Source organism: Hypanus sabinus, chromosome 22, assembly GCF_030144855.1.
Source record: "Hypanus sabinus isolate sHypSab1 chromosome 22, sHypSab1.hap1, whole genome shotgun sequence".
NCBI classification, from domain to species: Eukaryota; Metazoa; Chordata; class Chondrichthyes; order Myliobatiformes; family Dasyatidae; genus Hypanus; species Hypanus sabinus.
The window spans coordinates 49,825,607-49,849,459 of NC_082727.1; the positions used below are offsets into that span (position 1 = coordinate 49,825,607).

At 39.2% G+C, this 23,853-nt stretch overlaps 1 protein-coding gene across 2 annotated transcripts in view; it reads right to left on the bottom strand.

The window, feature by feature from the left end:
* Positions 1–23,853, bottom strand: part of dock1 (dedicator of cytokinesis 1) — a 549,009-nt gene that overhangs the window by 74,409 nt on the left and 450,747 nt on the right. For both annotated transcript variants that reach the window (XM_059947697.1, XM_059947695.1), the window contains 2 exons: positions 15,555–15,644; positions 15,357–15,461 (listed from right to left, as the gene is read on the bottom strand). In XM_059947697.1, coding sequence (XP_059803680.1) covers positions 15,357–15,461; positions 15,555–15,644 — 195 coding nt within the window. The remainder of the gene's footprint in view (positions 1–15,356; positions 15,462–15,554; positions 15,645–23,853) is intronic.

Here is a 23,853-nt window from a genome sequence, read left to right on the forward strand (position 1 = left end):
TAGTTGGAATTTAGAAAATTGGTAAATACCAACAACAGACAACTGAAAAGCCATAAGGGGAAAAAAGATGAAATATGAAGGTAAGGTAGCCAATGATATAAAAGACAGTATCAAAGGTTTTTTTCAAATACATGAAGAGTGGATATTGGACCGCTAGAAAATAGCACTGGGGAGGTAGCAACAGGGGACAAAGAAATGGTGTCCGAATTTAGTAAGTATTTGCATCAGTCCTCACTGTGGAAGACAGTAGCAGTAAGCCAGAAAAATCGAGAGTGTCAGGGGCCAGTAGTGAGTGTAGTTGCTGTTACTAAGGAGAAGGTGCTTTGGATGCTGAAAGGTCTGAAGGTAGATAAGTCATCTGGACCAAATAGATCTCAGCCCAGGATTCTGAAGGAAGTAGCTAAAGGGTTTGTGGAAGCATTAGTAATGATCTTTCACGAATCACTAGTTTCTGAAATGGTTACAGAAGACTGAAAAATTGTAAATGTCACTTTACTCTTTAAGAATGGATGAAGGCAGAAGATAAGAACTTATAGGCCAGTTAACCTGACTTTAGTAGTTGGGAAGAGTCCATTACAAAAGATGAGGTTTCAGAGTACTTGGAGGCACATGATAAAAGAGACTATAGTTAAGCATGGTTTCCTTGTATCTGTTAGATCTGATATATCTGTTAGAATTATTTGAGGAAATAACAGGCAGGATAGACAAAGGAGAGTCGGTGGATGTTCAGAAGTCCTTTGATAAGGTGATGCACATACATAACAAGGTAAGATCCCATGGTATTACAGGCAAGATACTAGCATGGATAGAAGATTGGCTGACTGGCAGGAGGCAAAGAGTAGGAATAAAGGGGGACTTTTCTGGTTGGCTGTCAGTAACTAGTGGCGCTTGTTAACATGTTATATGTCAATGATTTGGATGACCAAATTGATGGTTTTGTGGTTAAGTTTGCAGACGATACAAAGATAGATGGAGGGGCAGATATTATTGAGGAAGCAGGGAGTCTGCAAAAGGACCAACAGATTAGGAAAATGTGGAAATAAGTGACAGGTGGAATATAGTGCCGGGAAATGATTGATCAAGCCTTTGGTAGAAAGAATTAAGGTGTAAGCTATTATCTAAACATGAAGAAAATTCAAACATCGGAGGTGCAAAGGGACTTGGGAGTCCACAGCAACACACACAAAATGCTGCAGGAACTCAGCAGGCTAAGTAGCATCTGTAGAAGAGTAGACAGTAGATGTTTTGGGCCGTGACCCTTCATCAGAATGGGAGAAAAATTATAAGATCAGATTAAGAAGGTGGGGGAAGAGGAGGAAAAGATACAAGGTAGCAGGTGATAGGTGAAAACAAGACAGTGGGAGGGGTGAGGTGAACAGCTGGAAAGTCAATTGGTCATTGAGGTAAAGGGCTGGAGAAGGGGAAATCTAAATAGGAAAGGACAGAAGGCCATGGAAGAAAGGGAAGAGGGAGGAGTGAGGAGAACCAGAGGGAGGTGATGGACAGGTAAGGAGATAGGTGAGAGAGGGAAATGGGAATGTAGAATGGTAGGGATGGGGGGCATTACTGTAAGTTTGACAAATCAATGTTCATGCCATCAGGTTGGAGACTACCCAGACGGAATGTAAGGTGTTGTTGAGCATGGCATCAGCAAGGACAACATAGATGCTGCTTGGCCTGCTGAGTTCCTCCAGAATTTCGGGTGCATATTTCCAGCATCTGCAGGTTTTGTCTTGTTTGTGATTGGAAGTCCATATGCAGGATCACTAGCTAGGTTATCTTTTGCGTATCTTGATCGTAAGGAAGGCAAATGCAATATTCACATTCCTTTCAGAGGACTAGTATATAAGAGCAAGATATAGTGCTGAAGCCTTCTAATTCTTTGGTCAGTCTGCACTTGGAGCATTCAGAGTAGTTTTGGGCCCCATATCTAAGAAAAGATGTGCTGGGATTGGAGATGGCTCAGATCAGATTCACAAGAATGATTCAACGAATGAAAGGGTTAACATGTGAGAAGTCCTGACGAAGGGTCTCGGCCCGAAACATTGACTGCTCATTTCAACGGATGCTGCCTGACCTGCTGAGTTCATCCAGCTTGTTTGTACGTCTTGATCTGATCACGGCATCTGCAGTATATTTTGTGTTGTTATGAATGCACCACAGCTCTGAGGGGCCGAAGGGGCGGGGAGAGCCCACTCCTTTGTGAGAATCGCAAGAGCAATATTGGGCTGGCTCAGAGGACTCAGGGAATGAGAGAGACCTGGCCATTGTCTCCTGGAGACCACGTTTGTGGATTGGGGACTGTGCTACGTGCAAGCCCTCGGGCAAAGTGGGCTGGTTGAGAGAGGGATTGCATCATCCCAACCTGATTGACATCTGAGTCCCTGTGAGGAAGGATAAAAGAGGGTCTGGGGGAACAACCCCTTTCAGATGCACCAGAAGAAACGCTAACGATCCCCTAGTAGCGGGAAGCCATTTTAAGGAAGCCACGTGCGTTCGGTTCCCTCGCCTGGGGGCCGGTGGCGGGTACCACAGAAACGATTTTCTTGAACTAATAACAGGGAACCAGCTTTCCCGATTCAACGGATTTGCTTCATAAAAGACCCGGGCAAGTTTCTTTTCTCACAAATCTCTCTCTCCAACAAGTGAAAACCCAGCAGTCCCCAAAGGCTGAAGCCTGCAGGAACTGAGTGACTTTTATATTTCCATCAGACAATATATTATCCCCTAGACAAACGATCGAGCTATTTCTTATTGATGATTATTATACCCGCGCTTTTAGATTGAGTATTGATGACGTATATTATCTGAATGTTTGTATTAATCTTATTTTTGTGCCCTTTTATAAATAAAGACTTTAAAAAATAGTATCATCAGACTTTAACGCACCTCTCTATCTTTGCTGGTAAGTAATCCAGTTATGGGAATTCGTAACAGTGTTAACATGTGAGGAGCGTTTGTTGGCTCTGGTCCTATACTTGCTGTAGTTTAGAATAATTGGGGAGGAGAGATCTCATCGAAATCTATTGCAATATTGAAAGGCCTAGATAGATTGGATGTGAAGAGGCTATTTCCTATAGTGGGTGAGCCTAGGACCAGAGGGCATACACTCAGAATAGAAGTGCAACTATTTAGAACAGGGATGAGAAGGAATTTCTTTAGCCAGAAGGTAGTGAATATGTGGATTTCATTGCCACAGATGGCTGAGAATGTCAATTTGGGATATATTTAAAGTAGATATGTTCTTGATCAGTCAGGGCGTCAAAGGTTACAGGGAGAAGGCAGGAGAATGGGATTGAAAGGGATAATAAATCAGCCACGATGGAATGGCAGTGCAGACTTGATGGGCTGAATGGCCTAATTCTGCTCCTATGTCTTATGTGAGTATTACTGGTCAATAGTTGTTGAGGCAGCTCACCCTGCTCTTCTTGGGCACCAGCATGACTGATGCCCTTTTGAAGCTGGCAGGAATCTCCAACTGCAGTAGTGAAAGATTACTTGAGCAGTTAGTTGGAAGAGGTTTTCAGTGCCCTAACAGGTACTTCATCAGGGCTTGATGCTTTGTGAGGGTTCACACTCTTGAAAGATGTCTGACATCGGCCTCTAAGACAGATATCACAGGGTCACAAGGTGTTGCAGGGATTTGCACAGCTGTAGTTTCATTCTCCCTTTCAAAGCATGCATAAAAGGTGTTCAGCTCTTCGGGGACTGAAGCATCACAACCATTTAAGATGTTAGGTTTCACCTTATAGGGAGTAATACCATGCAAACCCTGCCAAAGTTGTCATGCATCTGATTCCATCTCCATCTTCACCTGGAATTGCTCTTTCACTCCTAAGATAATCTGTCGTTAATATATGGACTTCTTGTAGAGTTCTGGATCACCAGTCTTGACTGCCACAGATCTAGTCCTCAGCAGAATGTCAATCACACTGTTCATTCACAATTTCCGCTTTGGATATGTCAGGTATATTCCCAAAGGCACACACCCATTTACATAGGTCTTGAATAAGTCAATGACAACTGTGGTACTGTAGTATATTCATCCCTATCTGAAAAGGAACCCTTAATATGGTCTAGATCACTGATTCAAAGCAATCCTGAAAAAGCTCCTCTGCTTCCCTTGACCATACCCTCAAGGATGAAGTTAAAGGACCTTCTGGATTGTGGTCAAATCCAGGCTTTATTTCCTTGAAAGAGTGGAACTTGCCAAATAGGCTGTGAAGACTTGCATCTACTGAAATGTCCTTTAGAAAATGGACATAAACCACTGTAGTCCATCTGGTGAAGGTACTATCATATTACAATTAGTGAGTTCATGGATATGGACCCGGAGATAATGACAGAACAGCCATAGAAAGGGTGCAGAGGAGATTTACAAGGATTTTGCCTGGATTGGGGAGCATGCCTTATGAGAATAGATTGAGTGAACTTGGCCTTTTCTCCTTGGAACAAAAAGAGGATGACAGGTGAACTGATAGAGGTGTATAAGATGAGAAGAGGCATTGATCATGAGGATAGTCAGAGGCTTTTTCCCAGGGCTGGACTGGCTGCCACAAAAAGACACAGGTTTAAGGTGCTGGGGAGTAGGTACAGAGAAGATGTCAGGGGTAGTCTTTTTACTCAAAGGGTGAGTGCATGGAATGGGCTGCCGGCAACAGTGGTGGAGGCGGATATGAAAGGGTCTTTTAAGAGACTTTTAGATAGGTACATGGAGCTTAGTAAAATAGAGGGCTATAGGTAAGACTAGTAATTTCTAAAGTAGGGATATGTTTGGCACAACCTTGTGGGCCGAAGAGCCTGTATTGTGCTGTAGGTTTTCTATGTTTAGAACAGCAATGCTGGCTGGTATGTGACTGGAAAATTATGTGTGGTGGTTTTTCACTCATCTTCTGTCTGATGGTAAATTTCAAAATGTTAATGATAGGGGAAGAAGTGATTTTAATGTTACTGAATTTTAAAGGGTAGAGGCCATTGCCTGGTATGAAAATTGCTTGCTGCTTACCAGCCTGTATATGAATGTATTCTTGGGCTTGTTAGGGAGTCACAGGCTGTTTTATTTTCTGAGAGTTGTAAATGGAATTGAACACTGTGCATTCTTTAGCAAAAATTCTGATATTTGAGAAAGTCATTAATAAAATGGGTGAAGGTGGTTGCAACCAGGTCACTAATCTGGGAAGTTCTGCATAAATACCCTGGGGCTGAGAAAGATTGATTGGTAAACTGGTATATTTGTTTATTATTGTCACGTAATAAATATATACCAAGATAGAGTGAAGTACTTTGTTTTGCATGGCATTCATACAGTTCATTTCATCACATTAGTACGCTGAGGTAGTATAAGGGAAAAGCAGTATGAGAATGTGGAATGTTTGTGAGGTCAAGAGTCCATCTAAACACAAGAGCTCTGTTTAATAATCTTATTATAAGACTATTGAACAGACAGAAGCTGTTCTTGAACTTGGTGGTACATGCTTTCAGGCCTTTGAATCCTCTGCCTGTTGGGAAGGAAGAAAAGGGAAAATGCCTGGGGTGGAAGGGGTCTATGATTATGGTGGTTGCATTATTGAGGCAGTGAGAAGTACAAAGAGATTTCATGGAGGGCAGGCTGGTATTTGTGATTTGCTGTGCAGTATCCACAACTCTCTGCAGTTTCTTACAGTCCTGGGTAGAGTAGCTGCTATACCATGCTCATCCATGATGAATCTGGATAGTACGTTTTCTTTGGGACATGTAAAAAATATTGAATGTCAATATGGATATTTCAAATTTTATTAGTCTCCTAAAGACACAGACTAACAGCCAACAACTTTTGTGTTGTGTGTCATATAAATTTCATTAGTGGACCGCTTCCGATGATTCCATTGACAAGTTTTATACAAACTCCTTGATGTTAACTTAATCAAGTGATATCCTGACTTCAAGGGCATTGTAGTTCACCTCATGAGGTGAGGCTTCATGATGGTGAGCACAGAGAAGAACACAATGAATCTGAGTTTCACTCTTGCTCAATACTAGCGGCTCTCCTAGTGATTTGCTCTTTAAAAATTAAACAAAGGCATAACATTCATTCATATAAATTGCAGCCAAGATGCAAAAGTGATGTCATCAATATACGGCCTTTGTTGTCCATTAACTGCCTTGGATTAGCTATGGAGTCTTAAATAAAAGACACTGAAGACTACTGCAGAATGAAGATAAAATGACTGCTATTAGAATACCTGGAATAAAGTTGGTGAGTGCAATGAGTTAGGTCACATTCAGGAACGAAACAGGATAAGCTTGGTTGGGGAAATTGAAGGAGTGCAATGTTGTTGATTGGTTTTGGGTAAGGCTTCATTTCAGAATTGAAATGAGGTGCCTGCAAATTAAGTACATCTAATCAATATGACCCTGCACTATGGGACACATGAAATCCAAGCAATGGAAACGCTTGCTCCCTCAAGAGGGAATGAAATACAGTCAGGCCTCTCAAAAAGATTAAATGACTTTCCATATGTAACAGTAAATGTGAATATGCATTCTGAATTTAAATAGAGGAGTGATTTCAACAGTGTGGAAAAAGTCACGAATAAGCTAAGTATGGCAACTTGGTGTAGAGGGAAAAAGAAATGTTGCTCTGTATCTCCAGTAGTTGTGTGGCTTATGTCAGTTTAAAGATTATGCAATTACATTATATCTAGTGTTTAGAGAAAATGTGTCATTTTTGACATTAAAACTCATGATAGACTGAGCTGAATATTATGTAACCTTCAGTACATTAATTAGATGGAAGCAAAGTTAAATCAAGTGAATAAAAACATCAACTAATTTTGTATATAAAAATAAGAATTTTCTAAGTGTGGCAGATCTCATTGTTGTAACATGAGATATGCCCCAAAACAATTTTTTTTTACCAAATATTTACATCTTAAAGAATTAAGATGAAACTGTGGAAAAAGTGGCCTATTTCCCATATTTTGGGAGGAATTTTTCAATGAAAGCACGCAACCAAAATGAAATTCACCTCTTGTGCAACGGTGTAGCCTCTGGCCACCTGACAAAAAGCATTTGAAGAACAAGAGTTCAGATTTGGCAAAAGACTCAGTTTACAGGCAATAGTGATCCCTGCCCTTCCATGCAGTTCTGAAACATAAGCTACTTGTTGCAGGTTTCTTAATGCATTGTACAGATACCACCAATAACTCTGCAAAGATGGCTTGATAAGAGCAGATGTTGTGAAGTTACTTCTTTGAACTGAATTCTTATGGAAAGGTATCAACTAAGATGAAGTGGAATTTCTCAGAGAAATGTTCATATTTGGTGATCTCGATCCTAGGTATCAGTTGACCTGCAACACTTATACATTTTTAATATATAATAAATTAGTTGATATTATTACATAGATGGAAGAAAAAGAGGAGGGAAGGGCGAGATTCATCTTGCGGTAGTTTGTAAGGTCGGCACAATATTGTGGGCTGAAGTGTCTGCACTATGCTGTACAATGTTCTACATTTTTCTATGTCAGAGGATGCTGAGTTTTTAAGATATATACAAAATTACAGTAATCAAATATTATGGGGGGCAGGAAGACCTGAAATCAGCCACTGATATACTGAATGAAGGGGCAGACTTAAGAAACCACATAACCCACCCTGGTGCAATTACGTTTCTTACAGAAAAGAGGTCCCTGATACATAAGCTGACGGGCATAGTGACTTCAGCAGCCACTTCTATTGTGAGCATGCAGTCATTGAGGGATATTTAACTCTATAGTAATGTTGTGCTGATGTTCTTATAGTATATGTATTCCCTTTTCCTTTCTGATAGCTAGGTGTTTATCCTGATCTAATTTCCCCACTGATAGTCACAACAAGGGAAATGTTTCTCAATATATTCTGCTCTATGAGCACAGATAATCAACTACTCCTAGATTTCTTCCTATCCATTTCTACTGTCACAATTGCAGTTCTACATATACCTTCTTTCCCTCTGCTATCCAATTCCTAAATGGACATTGAACCTTTGGCCAATACCTCACTTTTTTTTTTAATATACAGTATTTCTGTTATTTGCACTTTTTAAATCTATTCAACATACTGTTATTTATTTATTTATTTATTTATTTATTATTTTTTCTCTTCTATATTATGTATTGCATTGAATACTGCTACTAAGTTAACAGATTTCATGTCACATGCTGGTGATAATAAACCTGATTCTGACCTTTTTATTTGTACAGCCCTCTGCAATTGCTACAGGAAGCTGTGTGGTACTGAAACAGTTTGCAATGCATACATTGTAGTTGGCAGCAAGAGCACGGGTACTATGTACATGTAGTGATGTTAAATAGTGTACAATACACTGCACTGAGCTTTTGTGAGTATACAAGTCTATTACAAAGCTGAAACTTCTTTTGGCACTGGTTAAGTGGCCCAATTTTCTTTAACTTTCCATCACGGATGTCCTAAATTTCTTTCTGATCATCTGTCTCATCCCAACTCCCACACCTACTTGAATAACCTATAATCTACCTGGTTGATTTCCTTCCAATTTTTTCTCTCCCAACCATCTACCTAACCATTGCCAGTCAATTCCATGTAATGATTTTCTCTATGTTAATTACTTTATGACTGTCTCTACAATTCTTTTATTACTATTTGAACTTGTTAACTTTTTGGTTTATTTGAAATGTCTTTTTTCTCAGGAAAAAACAATGAATTTTCTGATATCATTCTGCAATATTTAAGAGAGGATTCAACATTAGTCTTGCTGATTGCTGATCTGAATATAACCTCACTGATTATTTTGCATCATCTTCCCTGCCTCTGGTCCCTGTCTTCCATCATCAGCAAAATACTTTTGCTGTCTTTTCTCATTTTCCCTTCTACCTTTAAATGTCATAACCAGCTTCCTCTTCCTAAATGCCACTCCAAAGAACCTCCTCCTTCACAAGTTGTGATGTTTGGTATTTTGGTGAAGGTGTTGGTAGTGTGCACAGCTAACTCCTGCTGGTATATGTGAACAAGCCAAATCATACTTTCTTGAAAATGCAATTTCATACGAGGACAGAGGAAAATCAAACTAATAAAAAGTATTTTAGAATTTCTGTATGTTTCTCCTCTTGAACTTAAGTTTAGGAAACTGATTTAAACTGCAAGATTCAAGTTATCAGTTCGTCTTTGTACATTTGGAAGAAAACATTTCCCACTATTGAGACTGAGCCAAAAAAGGACCATTACTAGAAAATATTATTTGAATGACCAGCTAAATAAGATAGCATCAAATACTTCCACCCTTAGAATGCTTATTTCACATGTTATAAACCTTCTCTAGTTTATATTTTGTCATCAGACTTTTCCAATTTTGCAACTTGGCATGAATGTTTGGGCTCAAAGATTATGGTGCATGACATGCATTTATTCAACTTATTTGCTCTGAATGTTGAATATGTTTAAAAGTACTTTTATAATGAATACAATCCTTGATTAAAGCTTGATAGTAGTAAATTATATTGAGAGATGTTTCCCAGGAAAACTAGCTTATTATTTAGAACAATCTAAAACAAAGATATTATAATGTTTTAAAATATTGATTTTTGCCCGAATGTTGTATTTTTAAAAAACTGAATTAGTTTACATATTACTTGGTTCCTTTTGACAAGACTATCATTTCATGAAATGAAAATTTGCTGATTATCCAGCTGAGAAATGACATTTGGAAATACAAATCAACAGTTAAAATGTTCATTAAATTAATTGAAAACTAGTCATGTAATTATAAAGAATGAGACTTTGAATTACAAATGTGCCTTCCTACAAATAAGCACAGGAACACTGATGCCTGTGTTCAAATTATAAGATTCTGCTACTCAAGGCTATCTAAAATATTTTCTGAATGTCAATGAAACACTAACTGAATTACCTAAGCTGCATCATTCAAGTATTAAAACCATTTGCGGTCCCTCATATGATCCTCATAAGGATGCACTGGACTTTCTGACACAACTTACAAATGGGACAAATACAATTTACAGTAACCCTTTGCACTAAAACTAATTTTGGAGAAATTCCAAATTTTATATTACATTTATAATATAAAAGTCTGCCAAAATATATGGCCTGATGGCTTTTAACATCATCTACATTCTCTTTTTTCATGTACCTTGACTGAATAAAGAATATGTTTCTTTAGGTCCTGGTCTTTGGCAATGTTTTGTTTTACAACAAATGAAACAAAATAGGTTTGGAAAGTAAATTGTTTAAGCATAGATGTCACCAAGTCATTAATATAAATTTACTATTAAATACGAACAGCAGAAAACATCCAAGGAAGAATCTGAATTATTATTTAAAAATACAGTTACAGGGGATCCGCATTTCTGTAGAGATATTCATACACTGCATTATTGTTGGCAAAATCATTTGCCAATTGTAAAGAGACTGTATCACCACAAACACAAGAATTCACCTTTCGACAAATAATTTCAAATGCGCATTTTAATTTTTTCTACAGAACAATTAATACTGAATAGTCATACAAGAGCATATTTTTCCATTCTATCTTAACTTGCATCAATGCCAGTTCACCCAGAATCCTCCCGATGATGACCAAAGCTTCAATTTTAAAATTCTGATTCTTAAATCAGGGTCCTCACAGGGTAAGTCTCTTCATACTGTTGCAGACTCCTAAGGGTCATTGACTGCACAGCTCTCTGAATGTTTCCCCACCTATGGCCTTCAATGCTTTCTTTACTCCCTTGTTTCTGACCATTACCAGTTAGGGCTTCAACCATCTTGTCCTTCTACTTTGAAATTCTCTGATTATTAGACCATAAAACATAGGAGAAGAATTAGGTCATCTGGCCCATCAAGTCTGCTCAGCCATTCCATCATGGCTGATCCTTTCTTCCCCTCATCAGCCCTACTCCTTTGCCTTATCCCCGTAACCTTTCATGTCATATCCAATCAAGAACCTATCAAGCTCGGTCTTAAATACACCCAATGACCTGGCCTCCACAGCTGCCTGTTGTAATAAATTCTACAAACTCACCACCCTCTAGCTAAATAAATTTCTCCATATCTGTTTTAAATGAACACCCCTCTATCCTGAGACTGTGCACTCTTGTCATAGACTCCCCCACCAAGGGAAATATCCTTTCCACATCTACTTTGTTTAGCCTTCAAAATTCAAAAGGTTTCAATGAGATCCACCCTCATTCTTCTAAATTCCAGTGAGTACAGATCCAGAGCTATCAAAAGATCCTCGTATGATAACCCTTTCATTCCCAAAATCATCCATGTGAACCTCTTCTGAACCCTCTTTTCTTAGATGAGGAATCCAAATCTGTTCACAATACTCAAGGTGAGGTCTCAGTTTATAAAGCCTCAGCATCACATCCCTGCTCTTGTATTCTAGACCTCTTGAAATGAATGTTAGCATTGCATTTGCCTTCCACACCACTGACGTTAACCTTGCACATTAACCTTCAGGGTGTTCAGCACAAGGACTCCCAAGTCCCTTTGCATCTCAGATTTTTGGATTTTCTCCCCATTAAGAAAATTGTTTATCTACTACCAAAGTGCACGACCATGCTTTTGCCAACATTGTATTTCATTTGCCATTCTCTTGACTAATCTCCTAATCTGTCCAAGACTTTCTGCAGCTCACCTGTTTCCTCAACACCACCTGCTCCTCCAGAAATCTGTATCATCTTTAAACTTGGCAACAAAGTCATCTATTCCATCTTCTAACTCATTGATATACTGCATAAAAAGAAGTTGTCCCAACACCAACCACTGCGGAACACCACTAGATACTGGCAGCCAACCAGAATGGGATCCTTTTATTCCCACTCACTGCCTCCTACCAATAAGCCAAGCTCTAACCATGTTAGTAATTTTCCTGTAATACCATGGGCTCTTAACTTGCTAAGCAGCCTCATGTGTGGCACCTTGTCAAAAGCCTTCTCAAAGTTCAAATATACATCACTGCATCCCTTTAAATATCATACTTGTAATCTCCTCAAAGAATTATAATAGGTTTGTCAGGCAAGATTTTCTCTTAAGGAAAACATGATGACCTTGTCCTAGCTTGTCCTGTGTCACTAAGTACTCCATAACCTCATCCTTAACAATTGACTGCAACATCTTCCCAACCACTGAGGTCAGGCTAACTGGTCTATAATTCCCTTTCTGCTGCAATCCTCCTTTCTTATAGAGTGGAGTGACATCTGTAGTTTCAGAGAATTCAATGATTTTTGAAAGATCATTATTAATGCCCCCACAATCACTACCGCTACCTCTTTCAGAACCCAAGGTGCAGTTCATCTGGTCTGGGTGATTTGTATACCTTTAGGTTTTTCAGCTTTTTGAGCACTTTCTCCCTCTCCCTTGTAACAGCAACTGCATTCACTTCTCTTCCCTCACCCCCTTCAACATCTAGTGCACTGCTAATGTTTTGCACAATGAAGATTGCTGCAAATACTCATTTAGTTCATCTGCCATCTCCTTGGCTCCCATTGGTATTTCTCTGGCCTCATTTTCTAGCAGTCTATATCCACTCTCATCTCTCTTTTATTTTTCAAATACTTGAAAAAGCTTTCACTATCCACTTTGATATTGGTTGCTAGCTTGCTTTCATATTTCATTTTTCTCTCCTAATGATTCTTTTAGTTGCTCTCTGTAGGGTTTCAAAAGCTTCCCAATAATTTTTGTTGTATGCCCTTTTTACTTTGCTTTTATATTAGTTTTGACTTCACTTGTCAGCTGAATTTGTACTATTTTGTCATTTGAGCATTTGTTTTTGGAATACATCTATCCTACACCTTCCTAATTTTTCCCAGAAAGTCACACCATTGCTGCTCTGCTGTCATCCCTGCCAGCAGCTCCTTCCAATTTACTTTGGCCAACTCCTCTCTGATACCAATATAATTTCCTTTACTCCACTGAAATACTGCTAAATCAGACTTTACTTTCTCCTTATCAAATTTCAAGTAGAACTTCATCATACTGTGACCACTGGTTCCTAAGGGTTCTTTTACCTTAAGCTCCTTAATTACCTCCGGTTCATTACATAAGACCCAATCCAGTATAGCTGATCCCATAGAAGGCTCAATGATAAACTGTTCTAAAAACCATTTCATTGGAATTCAAAAACTTACTCTCTTGAGAACTATTATCAACCTGATTTTCCCAATCAATCTGCCTGTTGAAATCTCCCATGGCTATCATAATCTTGCCCTTTTGATGCACCTTGTCTATTTCCTGTTGTAATCTGTGTCCACATCCCAGCTATTGTTTGGAAGCCTGTATATAACTGCAATTTTGCTCCTTTTACCTCCGCAGTTTCTTAATTCAACCCACGAGGATTCAATATCTTTGGATCCCATATCACATCTTTCTACTGATTTGATGCCATCTTCACCAGTAAAGCCACATCACTCCCTCTGCTTTCCTATCCTTCTAATACAACATGTAAACTTGGACATTCAGCTCTCAACTACAGTCATCCTTCAGCCATGATTCAGTGATGGCTACAATGTCATACCTGACAACCCGTAATAGTGCAACAAGATCATCCACCTTATTTCTTATACTCTGTGCATTGAGGTATAATACTTTGTGTACTGTATTTGCTTCTCTTTTTGATTCTGCATCCCTAAGGCACTGATACTCACATTGCTAGCTGCAATTATGTTTTATCATCTGCCTTCCCTTCCTGACAGTCTGACTGCATGTTATCTTTGCTTTTTTTTTTAAACCATCCGTCCTATCCTGAGTCCCTTCATTTTGGTTCCCCCACCACCCGCCAAATTAGTTTAAACCCTCTCCAACAGCTCTAACAAACGTGCCCATGAGAATATTGGTTCCCCTCAGGTTCAGGTGCAATCTGTTACTTTTGAACAGGTCATATCTCCCCAAAAGAACTAGGAGCTACAGTCTTAGCCACATATTCATCTGCCAAATCATCCTGTTTCTACCCTCACTGGCATGTATACAGATGAGCAATCCAGAAATTACTACCCAGTATGTCCTACTTCTCAGCTTTCTACCTACCTCTCGAAATTCTCTTTTCAGGACCTCTCCATTTGCCTCTCCATCTATTTTTGATCCTCTTCAAAAATCTATCTTTGATGCATATGCCTAAAAGTTAGTGGTTTGAAGCTGTGCCAATTTTTAAACGCACTTGTAATGCTCTGAGATGTTTCCTTGCTATATTAACACAACGTGTTATTATATTCTCATCCAAAAATGTGCAGAAAATATACAAGCATGCTTGTCAATAATAAGTCCTAATATAACTTTCTGAAAAATACCTTCAAACAAAATTGTTACATGTGCAACTGATAGTTTGAAAAGAAAAATTAAAGAAAGAGTATTGCCCTAGCCTGTAATATAGAGTGGAGGAATGTGTACTTAATTCCAGTAATGTCAGTTGGTATGTGAAGGATTACAAAGCAGGCCAGAAAGAAGAAAAAAAACAGGCACAAAAAAGTAAAAATAAACAGTGGCTGATACATTTTACTGTAGAGGAGTGTAGACTAGTACATAGCACAATATAGTGTTGGAAATTTAATCTGAAATGCATGGGAAGTCCGCAAATAAGCTTGTGAGATTTTGCTAGATCTTTGAAATCTTTGTTCAGTATTCACAGCATACTTTGAAAAGTTTATAGTAGCCAACCTTGTGAATACATACAACAAGGAAATCTTAAAATTATGCAAACTAGCAAGTGTTTCCTTCCGTTTATGCAAAATTATAAAAACAATTTTGTTTGGTATATGCTATTACTTTTTATGAAACAACCCTTAAAAGAAACTCAGTAATTCAACTGTGTGTTGGTGATGCCTCCTCTCTGCTATTTATAATAGGAGTGACTGATGCAGAATTAGTGGATGAAAAGCATAGAAAAATAATAACAGTTAAGATATACTTGTAGCATGCTCCAAGATTAAAAATTAGTTCAAAAATTCATCTATAAGAAAAAAATGTTGAGGTACTGTGTTGATAACAAAATTGGAATAGAAGCAACACAACAGTGAATGTGCCTCCTGCACTGTCACATCAGATTTGACAAGTAGGATCACAACATTGTTTTAGTCTTGTTTACAAGTGTTTTTAATGCAGAATAATTATAATTTAAGCTTTAACATGTGCTATAATATTCCGGAAGTTTCTTATATTCTCCAATTAATTATCCAAAGCACAATACATTTTCTTTCTACATTTCTGGTTCTTAAGAAAGTTGTGGTTAGGCAGTGACATCTCTGTACAATGTATATCTATATATTTAAATAAATAATCCAAGTCTTCCTTTTTTAACTGTAGTGAAAATAATTTCTAGCTTGTCAAAATTAAATATGAACATGTTCCTACCCTAATAAATGAAGGAAAGCCTTGACCATAATATCCAACAGCAAAGTAATCTGGTTTTGCTCGTATCACTCTGACAATGTTCTCATAGAACTGAGCTTGTTTTTGCTGTAAAATTAATGCAAAGTAATTTAATTAATTAACAGTTCAAAAGCAAGAAATAATTACTATTTTTTAAATGATTTGCAATTAATATCTTACCAGCAATTCACTGAGTTGTTCGTAATCAAACAATTCATTTTCATATTGTTCTGCCAGTTCTTTGCCTAAAGAAATGGCCTCTTCCCACATCTGATATGTATGAGAAAATGTGGAACACAAAATAAAAACATTAATGATTTACAATCACTCATAAATAAATAATCAGTAGAATCTCAGTGCACTTATAAGTCACGCAAAGGTTAGTGCATCCTGCTGCAACAATTCTTTCTGTTAGTAAAGATTCAGAATATATGTTCCAAGTCTTTTGCTTTGAATGATTATATCATTGTCATTTATTTTAATATTTTATTGCCTAGAAAATGACAGTCAACTATTACTAAGATCACTGTACACTTAAAAGAATTAGATTATATTGCACCCCATCTGTGGCAATTAATATATGCTCTTGACTTGCAAGTCGATGCAAAAGATTATGGTACTGCAGTTGGAGAATTTGAGAATCATGACCTTTCATTAAATTCATGGTTTGGGTTAGGAGATAAAGGCATCAAGATGATAAATTGAGATTTAGCTACCTTAACATAGGTAGACCAAGAGTGAATCAGTCCTGGTATCAAAACTAAACAGATTTGTACCTTCTCTGTTGTAGGTACTGCATTGGGCTACGCTTTTCTTAAAGTAGCCTGAAAAGGAGCTATCAGTTGCAGACATCAGATCCTATATTTGCATATCAAAAGATCCTAATATGTTTTGCTGCGACTAATATATACCTCGATCATCCTGAACTAATTCAAGAAATGATGCATTTGTAACCGGGTGTGTACTTACAATCCTTCTCTCTCATTTGAAGAAATCATGGAATTTGTATTTGCAGAGAAATAGAGCTACCAGTTCAATTTATAGTCGATTGAACATCAATAACAAAATTTCTGCTGTGCATATATTTCTTAATAATTTCAAATTAATAACTAATAAACTATTGTGCAAAATAACAAAAAATGATTAATTTAATTTTTGAATGGGTTCATTGAACAATTATATTTTTGTTTGTGACTATAAAATTAATGTTTTAGACATGCCAACTAATAAGAAATGTAATGTAATACAATAGGTTACTTTGAAAAATATTTAGTTTAGCAGGTAACAAGGAGACCAGGAGAAGGAACTTAGATTTTATAGTTCATATTTTAATAATGCTGCAAAATAGCAACTAAAATTAATGACGGCACAAGAGACTGCAGATGCTGGAATCTGGAGCAACAAACAAGAAGCTGGAGAAACTCAGTAGGTCAGGCAGCATCTGTGTTGTTCTGGAAGTTCATGACCTTGTAACAAGTTTCTGCCATTTAAAATTCCCGTCAATGGAGTGCAGTAGAAATCATCTTTAGTAGAGTCGGCTGGCAGGAGCTATGACTAATATAAAAGAATGTATCTGGGCAAACTTCAGTTCATTTCTTCGGCAGTTTGAACAGGGCACAATGTTCAAGTGCGTGTAGGTCGGCCTGTGAGAACAGCGGGAGGGTTTAAAAAGTGAGCAGATTAACGGAGCATGCGACAGAGTAGTGGGAGACAGAGTAGGAAGACTTTGGCTCAAGAGGCTTCGGTGAGCAGAGGCTGAGGACGAGCTTGCTCCCAGTCAGGTAAGGCCGGTCAGCTCCTTTAATTAATCTAATTAACTAGAAGTAGGTCTTTTTTCCTCCTTGTTCAGGGTGTCAGATGCGGGACCTCCAGCCTCCCTGATGGCCACATCTGCGCCAGGTGCACTGAGATGCAGCTCCCCAGAGACCGTGTTAGGGATCTCGAGCTGCAGCTCGATGACCTACTGCTTATTAGGGAAAGTGAAGAGGTGATAGACAGGAGCTACAGGGAGATAGTCATCCCTAGGCTACAGGGATCAGAAAACTGGGTGACTGTCAGGAAAGGAAAGGGAAATGCCCGGATAGTGCAGAGCACCCCTGTGGCTGACCCCCTCAGATGCTGATGAGGGGGATGACCTGACAAGGTCTCTGGCACTGAGCCTGGCGCTGTTGTGCAGGAGGGAAGAAGGGAGAAGAGGAATGTGGTAGTCATAGGGGATTCCATAATCGGGGAACAGATAGGGGATTCTGTGAGCCTGGTGGAGATACTCGCATAGCGTGTTGCCTCCCGGGTGCCAAGATATGGGATGTCTTGGATCAGGTCCAGAATATTCTGAAGGGAGAGGGCGAGCAGCCAGCTGTCTTGATACATGTTGGTACTAATGACATATAACCATATAACAATCACAGCACGGAAACAGGCCATCTTGGCCCTCCTAGACATAGATAGGAAAAGGGAGGAGGTCCTAAAGAGAGATTTCTGGAAGGTAGGAAGGAAGCTGAGAAGCAGGACCTCCAGGGTAGTAATCTCAGGATAGCTACCCGTGTCACGTGCTAGCGAGGACAAGAATAGAAGGATCAAGCTGATGAATGCGTGGCTGAGAGACTGGTGCAGGGGGCAGGGCTTCAGATTGATCGGCACCTGATTAGTTCCAATGGTCTAGATGGGACAGAGTTTCTTAAGTGTGTCCAGGAAGGATTACTGTCACAGTATGTTGACAGGCTGTCTAGGGGGAATGCCATACTAGACCTAGTATTAGGTAACAAACCTGGTCAGGTCATAGATCTCTCAGTGGGTGAGCATCTGGAGGACTGTGACCACCGCTCCCTGGCCTTTAGCATTGTCATGGAAAAAATAGAATCAGACAGGACAGGAAAATTTTTACTTGAGGAAGGGAAAATTATGAGGCTATAAGGCTAGAAGTTGAGGATGTGAATTGGGATAAAGTTTCTGCAGGGAAATGTACTATGGACATGTAGTCGATGTTTCGGGATCTCTTGCAGGATGTTAGGGATAAATTTGTCCCGGTGAGGAAGATAAAGAATGGTAGGGTGAAAGAACCATGGGTGACAAGTGAGGTGGAAAATCTAGTCAGGTGGAAGAAGACAGCATACATGAGGTTTAGGAAGCAAGGACCAGATGGGTCTATTGAGGAATATAGAGTAGCAAGAAAGAAGTTTAAGAAGGGGCTGAGGAGAGCAAGAAGAGGGCATGAGAAGGCCTTGGCGAGTAGGGTAAAGTAAAACCCCAAGGCATTCTTCAATTATGTGAAGAACAAGAGGATGACAGGAGTGAAGGTAGGACCGATTAGAGATAAAGGTGGGAAGATGTGCCCGAAGGCTGTGGAAGTGAGCGAGGTCCTCAATGAATACTTCTCTTCGGTATTCACCAATGAGAGGGAACTTGAGGACAGTGAGGACAATATGAGTGAGGATGATGTTTAAGAGCATATTGATATCAAGGGAGAGGAGGTGTTGGAGTTGTTAAAATACATTAGGACATTTAAGTCTCCGGGGCCTGACGGAATATTCCCCAGCTGCTTCATGAGACGAGGGAAGAGATTGCTGAGCCTCTGGCTAGGATCTTTATGTCCTTGTTGTCCACAGGAATGGTACCGGAGGATTGGAGGGAGGCAAATGTTGTCCGCTTGTTCAAAAAAGGTAGTAGTAATAGTCTGGGTAATTATAGACCAGTGAGCCTTACATCTGTGGTGGGAAAGCTGTTGGAAAAGATTCTTAGAGATAGGATCTATGGGCATTTAGAGAATCATAGTCTGATCAGGGACAGTCAACATGGCTTTGTGAAGGGCAGATCGTGTCTAACAAGCCTGACAGAGTTCTTTGAAGAGGTGACCAAGCATTTAGATGAGGGTAGTGCAGTGGATGTGATCTACATGGATTTTAGTAAGACACTTGACAAGATTCCACACGGAAGGCTTATTCAGAAAGTCAGAAGGCACGGGATCCAGGGAAATTTGGCCAGGTGGATTCAGAATTGGCTTGCCTGCAGAAAGCAGAGGATCGTGGTGGAGAGAGTGCATTCGGATTGGAGGGTTGTGACTCATGCTGTTCCACAAGGAATTGTTCTAGCACCTCTACTTTTTGTGATTTTTATTAATGACCTGGATGTAGGGGTAGAAGGGTGGGCAGGCAAGTTTGCAGACGACACAAAGGTTAGCGGTGTTGTGGATAGTGTAGAGGATTGTTGAAGATTGCAGAGAAACATTGATAGGATGCAGAAGTGGGCTGTGAAGTGGCAGATGGAGTTCAACCCGGAGGAGTGTGAGGTGGTACACTTTGGAAGGACAAACTTCAAGGCAGAGCACAAAGTAAATGGCAGGGTACTTGGTAGTGTAGAAGAGCAGAGGGAACTGGGGTTAAATGTCCACAGATCCCTGAAAGTTGCCTCATAGGTCGATAGGGTAGTTAAGAAAGCTTATGGGGTGTTAGCTTTCATAAGTCGATGGATAGAGTTTAAGAGTTGTGGGGTAACGATGAAGCTCTATAAAACCCTAGTTAGGCCACACTTGGAGTACTGTGTTCAGTTCTGGTCACCTCACTATAGGAAGGATGTGGAAGCATTGGAAAGGGTACAGAGGAGATTTACCAGGATGCTGCCTGGTTGGAGGTTAAGGGAGCTACAGCTTTACTCTCTGGAGAGAAGAAGGATGAGAGGAGACATGATAGAGGTATACTAGATATTAATAGGAACAGACAGAGTGGACAGCCAGCGCCTCTTCCCCAGAGCACCACTGCTCAGTACAAGAGGACATGGCTTTAAGGTAAGGGGAGGGAAGTTCAAGGGGGATACTAGAGGAAGGTTTTTCACTCAGAGAATGGTTCGTGCGTGGAATGCACTGCCTGAGTCAGTGGTGGAGGCAGATACACTAGTGAAATTTAAGAGACTACTAGACAGGTATATGGAGAAATTTAAGGTGGGGGGTTATATGGAAGGCAGGGTTTAAGAGTCAGGTCAACATTGTGGGCTGAAGGGCTTGCACTCTGTACTATTCTATGTTCTATATGATAAACTGGAGAAAAGGAAGCAGCATGGATTCAGCAAAGGCAGTTCCTGTTTGACAAACTTATTGGTGTTCTTTGGAGATAGAATGAGCAGAGTGTACAGGGCACTGGTGAGGCCACACCTAGACTACTGTGTGCAGTTCTGGTCTCCTTACTTGAGGAAGGGTAACTGGCTTTGGAGATGGTGCAGTGGAGGTTCCAGAGATGAGGGGATTTCACTATGAGGAGATTGAGTCACCTGAGACTGTACTCAGAATTCAGAAGAATGACAGGAGATGTTATAGAAACATATACAATTATGAAAGAGATAGGTAAGATAGGCAGGAAAGCTGTTTCCACTGGTAGGTGAGACTAGAACTAGGGGACATAGACTCAAGGTTCAGGGAGTAGATTTAAGATGGAGATGAGAAGGAACTGCATTTACCAGAGAGTGGTGAATCTGTGGAATTCTCTGCCCAATGAAGCAGAGGGGGCTACCTCAGTGAATATATTTTACACATGGTTGGATAGACTTTTGCATAGTCAGGGAAATAAGGGTTATGGGGAAAAGGTAAGTAGGTAGAGATGAGTCCATGGCCAGATCAGCCATGATCTTATTGAATGGAGGGGCAGGCTTAACTGGGGATGGCCTACTCCTGCTCCTATTTCTTATATCATAGTTTATGTTATATATCAAATTCATTTTTCCATCAGAGCCCCATTTATGACTCTCTTTCACTCATCACCATCTTCAGTTTATTGATCAGGTATCCCCTGACCTCTGCCTCCCAATTCTGTAATTGAAGAAAGTACAGAATGCCTGAATCTGCATTCTGAGATTGTACTTCCTAGTTCTAGACTCTGCAGCCAGGGTAAACAGCATACAGGAATATGATTAAATCTGATCATCTTCATTATTCTAAGTTCTAGTTCTAGAGTATAGAATTATCCTACTCAACTCTTTCCTGCCCAAGAATCAATCTGAAAATCATGCTCTGCAAAGAATATCTTTTGTAAGTTAGGTACAGAAATCAAAATTGAATGCATTGCCTCAGGTTCTATTTCACCAGAGTCATGTACAACTGCAGCAAGACTTGCAGGCTTTTATCCTCCGATGTCTTTTTCCAAGAAAGCTAACATACCATGTCTTTTTTGATTACAGTGTCTTAAAACTAAGTTTCCAATATTTTATACAGCAGGGTAACTAAAAGGTTTTTTTTTAAAAAAGACCTTTTATTCTTCCTATCAGATTCAGTCTCAATTTCTCAGATATTACTCTTGTTGGCACCTTTGTGTATTCACTTACTCAGAAAATTTTGATTCAGTCATTGCATATACCTTCCTTATGTCTTATGATTCCAACTGGCACTGCTTTTTTTAATAAAACAATATATATCAGCTGAGAGCTTGCTAAGAGTGAGTTGCTGATTGATAACTACAAACTTCTCACATGTTTGGTGAAACATGATCCATAACTTAGGTAACACGACCACGCATGGAGTATGGGCCAAAGACAAGATTCCTCCAACAGGTTTGTGAAAAACTGATGGCTGCTGCTGATTTGCTGTCAAAGTTACTGTTTTTGATTAATTATCAAATATCAATTAAACAATAAAAGACTTAAAATATTAAGTTTTAAAAAGTGAAATCATTTAACAGATTACTTAAATACATATAACTTACTTTATTCTCTCTCACAGTCTTTTTTATTCAAATTACACTGTGTCAGATCTCGGTGGCAAAGGTCCCTGGAGACTAATTCCCCAGTGTAAATGCTGGAAAATTCAGCCAAATAATGTTTTCCCACTGGATTTCATCAAATATACAGCGGTGGCGTGCAAGAGTAAACACTGCTGACAGAGTTTGGTATGTCCAAGACTCTCAAGTGAACTCAGAACTCTAGAAACTCTGGTTGTCATTTACAAGAGTAAATGTCAGCAGTTCTGCAGTCAATAGTCAATAAAGTCGGTATTTCCCCAATAACCTAGACAAATATGTTCAATGGGCTAAGATGTTTGTGTTTGGATCTCACTGCAGCCTTGATTCAAATAAGTAAAAAAGGTCTTAGGTCTAGGAGTTGACATAAAGATATCATATAACGTAATGTGTCATCAAGCTGTCCTAGTAAAGTTGAAGTTAATTCCATGGTTTTTAAGTCTGGAGAAGAATCTGGGAAATATTGCAATTGATGAATCTACAGCTATCACTTCTACAATCTTAGAATATTAACAATGAACTGGAGGTTGCTAAATTTTAATCCTATACTTCCAGTACTTTATAAAAACTAATATAATTTAAGTTCCTTACTCTCATTAAGTCCCTGGTTCTCAAATATTTTAGGCATCTATTTTTCACACTATAATGATAAATGCAAAGCAAAATAATTGCTCAAAATCTGAACCATTTCTTTATTCCTTCATTTAATGAGGGTGAAGTTTAAAAATAAGCTTGGGGAACAAGAGAAGAAAATGTCATCACAGCATAGATGGAAAAAAGGATAAATGGTAGAATAATAGGAAAGGTTGGGGTATGTGTGGCAACAGGCAGAAAACATTTATGGTTAAAACAAAGTAAAATCAAATTAACAATAAAACCACAATAGCTCATAGCCCTGCTGGTCAGGAACTTCAAATGTATGAAACAGATGAGTTAATGCAATATTTAAAATATGCAAAATCAGAGTACCGTTAACAAACGCATCAAGCTTGCATGAATGTTAAAAATCTGAAAAAATATAGCAGCACACATATGGAGTCAGAGAACACTACTGCACAGAAACAGGCTCTTTGGCCCATCTAGTACACGCCAAAATATTATTCTGCCTAGTTCCAGTGACCTGCACCTGAACCATAATGCTCTCTACCCCTTACCTCCATGTACTTATCCAAATTTATCTTCAATGTTGAAGATGTGCCTGCATTCACCACTTTCAACTGGCAGATAGTTCCACACTCACCACCTTCTGAGTGAAGAAGTTCCCCTTGAACATTTCACTTTTCATACAGAACCCAGGACATACAGAGTCCTAGTCTCACCCAACCTCAGTTGGAAAAGTCTGCTTGCATCTACCCTATTTATAGCACTCATAAATTATCATGCCTCTATCAAATCTCCTCTCATTCTCTTATGCTCCAGAGAATGAAGTGCTAACCTATTGAACTTTCCCTATAACTCAGGCCAGTAAGTCCCAGCAACATATTTGAAAGTTTTCTCTAATCATAAGACAATCATCTTTCTCCTTTGAGATGCCACTTCAGTCAAACCCAAGTTCTTCCAGCTACCAAAGCTTGCATTTGCAAGAGATGACTGAAATTACAATTTGCCCCATCTTATCCTGTTTCACAACTACTGAACAGCCCATCTTTAATGGCACAATTTCATTTCTAGAGATTGCTGTTAGTTCGACTGTACTGCCCTGAAAACAATAAACTGCGCTTCCTGAAAAGGTACACAGATTATGTTTCTTGCATCTTCATTGG